General features: G+C 38.7%; 1 protein-coding gene across 1 annotated transcript in view; it reads right to left on the bottom strand.

Annotated features, from left to right (window-relative positions):
• LOC101861256 (exosome complex component RRP43) overlaps window positions 1-6,114 on the bottom strand; it is a 15,178-nt gene extending 9,064 nt beyond the window's left edge. Inside the window, exons 1-6 of the mRNA XM_005090726.3 lie at window positions 6,067-6,114; window positions 4,143-4,179; window positions 3,195-3,258; window positions 2,232-2,305; window positions 1,383-1,428; window positions 275-380 (exon numbers count right to left, since the gene is read on the bottom strand). Coding sequence (XP_005090783.1) covers window positions 275-380; window positions 1,383-1,428; window positions 2,232-2,305; window positions 3,195-3,258; window positions 4,143-4,179; window positions 6,067-6,083 — 344 coding nt within the window. The 5' untranslated portion in view covers window positions 6,084-6,114. The remainder of the gene's footprint in view (window positions 1-274; window positions 381-1,382; window positions 1,429-2,231; window positions 2,306-3,194; window positions 3,259-4,142; window positions 4,180-6,066) is intronic.
• Between the last annotated feature and the right edge of the window lie 583 nt (window positions 6,115-6,697).

Genomic DNA, 6,697 nt, shown 5'->3' with positions numbered 1-6,697 from the left:
CACACACACACACACACACATCTTTAAACAAACACACAAACACACATCTTTAAACAAACATAAACACACACACACACACACACATCTTTAAACAAACACACACACACAAACACACACATCTTAAACAAACACAAATACACACATCTTTAAACAAACACACACACACACACACACATACACACACACACACATCTTTAAACACACACAAACACACACACAAACACACACACACACACACACATCCACAAACACACACATCCACCCATGTACTCACGTGTCTAAGAAGTCGACCATGTTTTGACTGAGAACCTGAGCTTGTTCCGGTGGCGGACCAGGCCGGAAGTTTGGGGAGCTCAAGGGAGATAACTCCACATTGGGCACTGAAACAGCAGGTGGGACAGACGTGAGAGATCTGAAGAAACGTAAATCTAGACGCAATAACCACACCTGAAGCAGGATAAAATTGCCGACAATGTGCATACCAATGGGGTTATATTCTAACAGAGTAACTGGTTTCTTGAAAATTTTTGAACATATCAATATGCTCAGTTCAGTTTCAGTAAGAGTTATACGGCTCTTACAACACAATAAGGTCATATAAGTGCCGAAGATTAAAATTTTACAGGAGAGTAACAAACATAAAAAAGAAAGAGGGGAGATAAGGACTATAAATGTATGTTTGATGGGAAAGAAGGTTAAAACCACACCAGAGCACCCATCACCCACCAGCAGTAAATTTGGACACAATAACGACACCTAAAGGAGATTAAAATTTTTGATAGATAACAAGCATAATAACAATGTTATGTTCTAACCTGTAGCTGGTATCTCTAAAATTTCTCAACATTTCAATATGCAAAAATAAGCAAACAAACAAAGAGAAGAAACTCATAAGAATAATCAGGAAAAAACACAAAAGTAAACTCACAGTTCTTTTATACTATTTATAGCGCCTGCTGACTCCTGATTTTTATTTAGGACCTCTAGATGAAGCTCCACAACAGTTTAAAAAAAGAGGAAAAAAAGTTGACCTATTTGTTCTAATTACAGGGTTAAAATGTAGGTGTTTTTAACGCCCCTCATCAACACAATTTAGATCTTTTAAGAGGCAAGGTTCTAACCCTGCATGTTAGGGTCAAGCCGGGCTGAGAGGGATGCAGCATCCCAGCAGAAAGACCGAGATGCTTGAGAAAAATTTCTTTCCACTCCAGAATCAGACTCAGCCCTCCTGCCTGCGACGGTGAAGCGCTGAACCGCTACACTACAGATGCCAGTATTACAGGGATAGAGCATATTATATCATCATCATTAAGCTTATTAAGCTTCCCCTTCCTTCTGAGGATAAGGTTGACAGAGTCCAGGATTCTGACTTTAGCGCTCACCTATGTAGCCTTCGGTAGGTCTCCCGTAGCGAGGTTCAGCAACTTCCTGGAAACACCAAAAAAAACAATAGACAATAATTGTTTATATTGTTCGAGTTAGTTTGAATAAAAGAAGCCTATTTACACAATAATGTACAATAATAAATAAATAATAAATGGCATTTGTACAGCACATATCCCTGTCCTACAGCAAACTCTATGCACTCTACAATCTATATTATTACCCCAACAAGCCCTAGAACACTCAGAAACATACTCAGCTTCTTGAAAAACATATAGAGCAAGCAGCTGATTAAGTATTCAAACACTAACAAACCGACAAAATCTTTTGTTGTCAAGAGCGGGGTACCTATCCCCACCTGGGTGAAGTAAGGAAAATTCTTGTGAAGCGTTTTGTTTTTTCTTTTGAGGCCACATGGTACTGTTTTCTTCAATTTTAGTTGAAATTTCCAAATAACGAGGTGATGATCTGACACCACGTTTGCCCCACAGTACACTCCTTAAAAGCTATAAATAATAATAATAGATATCACTTATATAGCGCAATGCAATAATACAAAGAACATAAGCACCATACTGTTTAAAAAGCAATAATTTTTCTCCTATCTCTCTTCCTATCTCCATCTCCCACTCCCTCTCCCTCTCCCTCTCCCTCTCTCTCTCTCTCTCTCTCTCTCTCTCTCTCTCATTCCCACACAAAATTACACACACATAAATACATACATACACACACACACAAATATTGATTAACAAACACACCACTTAATACAGAAAAGCATCAACAAAAACAAACTACACTGACTGACAGAAAGAAACCCTTTATGTGTATTCAGCGCTTTAATTCCTCACCGCTTTAATCCCACACATGACAGTGGTGTTACCAAGCTTCACCAAAGATGAACCCTCAGCTGTTGAAACACATCCTAAAAGTACAGGAGAAAAAAGGCAAAGTTCAATGAAAATACAGAGAAAGTTGGTGCGCGGTGACTTGTCATACACGTATTTTTGTTTATTATTTCAGTGGGACGTTTTACAGAGGAAAAAAGGGACACCTTTAGTATCAGTAAGAGTTTTATGGCACTTGCAACAGAGTTAGGTAAAATAAGAGCCAGAACTTAGGTGTTACACGAGAGAGACAAGCACAAAAAAGGAGAGATAGGGAAAATAAACGTTTGATAGGAAAGAAAGGGCAAACCACACTAGAGCACCCCCCAACTACCCACATACCCTCATGACGTATTTAGTCTTGACAAGAATGTCAAGGATCAATTAGTCAAACACATGAAAACAGTTTGTGAACATATTACAATTGCAATCGTGAATGTTTTGTGCCTCTGTCCACATAATTTGGATCATTCTATTCAGGAGGTGGCCACTTTAAACCCTGTCTGGCAGGGCCAACCTGGTCTGAGAAGGATACAACATCACAGCTGACAGACAGACATACTCGATACATATATATATATATATATATATATATAAAACCCCTCTGCACCCAGGAATCGACCTCATGTCTTCTGTGTGCTACTGCTGCCAAGAGTCTGAGTTACCAGAGTACTTAGTATTGACAAGAATGTCAAAATTATCAGTTCAAAAAGTAGGGAAGAAGTTAAAATCTTAGCTTTTGAAATGTTACAGCCTTTCAGACATAAATTCAATAAATTTCTATTATTATTTTATATTATTTATCCTGCTCAAATCTTTAATACAAAACGATCTTGTTTACGTCCCAAAAATTACATTTTTTCTTGCCTGAACTTTTCCAAAAACAGATTAAGAGCTCTCTATTCTTCCACAGATAAGAACGCTTACCAATATTGAGGACGGTCGGTCGAAATTCTCCTAATTCACGATCATCAGGACGTACTTCCTTCTCCTAAAAAAATATTCAAAACGAAAATCTGCATGCACTCCATTTCCAAAAAAAACCCAATTAAATTCGCCTTGAAACAGTAATATACAAGTATTAAGTAATTTCTTGAAAAAAAATAATACGACAAAACAGCCCAATCAGTAATAACAAAGAGTTCATAATTTACCGAACAATAGAACATTGCTCTTACACAACTGCTCAAGTGAAACATCTTTATCATAACATAATTTTACAGTAGAAAGATAAAAATGTAAAATAACTTCTCTCATTTGATCTGAGATTTTACATTTTTTTCAAACAGAAATAAGAAATTCAAAAGTAATTCAAGCTATTGGCCAATTCCTAATCAGAAATCTATCCATCAAACTCTAACATGGTGTCAGGTAGAAAGGAAAGAGCTGAATTAACGGCAGTTGGATCTATAAAAAAGAGTTAATCATTTTGGTTTAAATAAACATCAACATCTAACTGAAATTCTTTCTAACAAAAGTATTCAACCTCCAAGAACAGAGTGCACATATGCTAAGGACATTGTTGAAATAAAGTATACCAATGATGAGTAGGTGCAACAATAAATTCAGAAAAAACGTAGAGTCTATGGAGTAACAACTAAACTTCATCTGAGGTAAATTTTCTTAAATAACTTCAAAGCTTCTATGATATCATCGAGCACATCTGAGACTGTTGTGCCAAAAATTACCTTTTTGTCAAAAGTCGTGAACTTTATATCAATGAAAGATGTCGGGTCAAGATTTTTTAATACAAGTAATAGAGACAGCTATTTGGTACTGGGATATCTAACTTTCTGTAAAAATGAAATGTTGGACTTTTGACAGTTGAGTTATCTATCAAAGAGCATTGAAAAGGACATCACTGAAATGACATACCAAGAAAGCTCTGTAGTACTCCTTGGGCTGGGCAAGTCTGGAGGAAACAAATAAAAGAACAAATTAAATCATCCTTCACGGCAGGAACAAAATTTGAAGTAGCCTACTGAAACTAGAAAAATGAACAAATAACAGAAAAGGTCACTCTACTGTAACCGTAATGAGATTCAATCCCTTCTTACACTATCGTCACTGAGCATTTTATAACTCTGTTGGTCTAAAGGTTACAGTGTTCGCCTCTTATTCAATAAATCACAGGTTTGAAACCTGACAGCCACGGAAAATTGCCTTCTCTAAAGCACCTCTAACCTTGGCCTAACAGATCCGCTACAGTATACACACTGCACATGCAACTAAACGTAGAACGATGCAAACTATTTTTAGGTAAGGCGGCCATCTTGTATGACGTCAGACAGGGATACCCCTCCGATCACATGACTACATGATCTAAACATAGCCAACTACATGGCACCAAAGTTCATGTATACTAGACCTGCATGTGAGCCTCAACCAGATTGTCTGAAAATTCTGCGCACCCCCCCCCCCCCCCTAAAGAGCTTTTTTTGTAGGTGTCATAAAGGGAAGGACTTCCGAGTAACGAGCGACCACCCCAACAAACACAATATAAAGAAGAGACCTAACCCTAACCCAAACACTGCCCCTACCCCAAAAAAGAACCTGCAACGGCCCTTATGTAAAGGGCCAGCACAAGTTAAAAATGAAAAGAAAAAAAAAGGAAGTGGCTATTCTCATCCGGGGTGAGAATAGAAAAACGATCTACCTCTCACCCCGGGTGAGAATTGCCAGCGTAGGCTATTCTCACCCGGTGCAAAACAAGACCTGCTTTTCCTCATTTTGGAATACTGTCTATCGGTGTGGATGATCCAATTGATAAAAGCCAAGAAAAAATTACGTTATAGCACAAAAGTAAGCTAATTTGATCGTCTTCAAAGATGCTATGGCTATTTCACTGTTCGAATCGAGCCGAACTACGCGGGTCGCCATTTTTTTTTGCCCGGAAGTTCTCGCAAGATCTACTCCTCCCCTATCTCTCTCTCTCTGTCTCTTTCTGAATACTGTCTATCGGTGTGGACGATCAAATTGACCAAAACAAAGTTAAAAAATGATGTTAAAACACAAAAGTAAATTAATTTGGTTGTCTACAAAGATGCTACAGCTATTTAACTTTTTGAATCGAGCCGAACTACGCGGGTCGCCATTTTGTTTTGACCGGATGTTCTCGCGCTACTCCTCTCTCTCTATCTTTCTCTCTCTCCACTGCCCACAGACAAAATTGTACGCTTTTAGTAGGCTAGGCTACAGTTGTAATGGAACGTTTGTTCACGGCACAGAATTCTACAATGTTTCTGTTATCGCAGTGTAGAATTCTGTGGTTTAGGGTGAACGCAAAATTTGTTGGCCTAGATCTAGGCTATAGCGGTGAACGCGCACCGGGTGAGAATAGCCAAAAGACTCGCCTGCACTATTCTCATCCCGGGTGAGAATAGAGGTGGCCAAAAAAAAAACGAAGTTCCAAAACAGAAGCATAACATGGCCTACTACTTTCAACCTACACTTTACAGTAGGGCCTACACACTAAACAAGTCTCAGACCACACATTGAACACACTGCCTGTCATAATAATTATTTGAATTACACGGGCACAGTTAATTTCACAGATTCACACTGAACAGTGCCAGTGAGTGAGTCGAGTGAGGTACAGACGCCGGTGCTAGAGACAGATCCAGTTCCAGAAATTGCCACACATTTTACGGTGCCATTCAAAATGAATGCCTCTATAGAATTCATCTGGGACTCCCTCAAACCTTAACATCTAAACATAGATCTACCAACTGTAAAAAATCAGAGCAGTTTCAATTTAAATTGCCTTACCACTTTTCATTTATATAAATTTGAATCTTACCGTATTTCTTCAGCCATGTTGATTGTTTTTTTTTCGCCGTAGAAATTGGGAGTTACCGGACTTCAATAGCTTGGACTTGCAAGGAAATATATCTAGTTGTTTGTATCCATTTTCTTACGGTCCACATTGTCGAAGCAGGGGCAACTTTTAATCTCCTTGGGCAGGGGCGAAGATCCAGGCTTTCCTTCCTGAGTTCACAGACGCGCAGACATGAAGGAACAAGATAAAAACTGATTGTTAAACTCTTTGACGTACGTCCTCCAGAATTTCCAATTCAAAAACTTGTATTATGGGCCACGCCTGACCATTCAACTTCAACATTCTATTTCCAACGATTGATCTTTTTTGTCAAACTGTGATGCATGTGTGGGGCCTTAGTCTTAGTTCTGTTCCACTCTTTGAAAGGCAGGATCAGGTTCATTTACACTTTTTTCCTTCTTGTTTCTGTTGGGGGGGGGGGGTCTTATGCCCACTCCATGACAGAGCCTTATCAATGGGTAGGGCAGATTACTATATTCTTATATCTGCTGAGCTTTATCGAGTTGGGCCAGACAAATATGTTTCACGACATTTCATCAATTTCAAAGGTCTGGGACGATAACTATGTAAGTACAAAAGTCTGCACGTGTAT

Source organism: Aplysia californica, unplaced genomic scaffold (assembly GCF_000002075.1).
Source record: "Aplysia californica isolate F4 #8 unplaced genomic scaffold, AplCal3.0 scaffold00021, whole genome shotgun sequence".
Taxonomy (NCBI): Eukaryota; Metazoa; Mollusca; class Gastropoda; order Aplysiida; family Aplysiidae; genus Aplysia; species Aplysia californica.
Note: the sequence above shows the minus strand (reverse complement) of the source record. Positions and strands in the feature narration are given on the sequence as shown.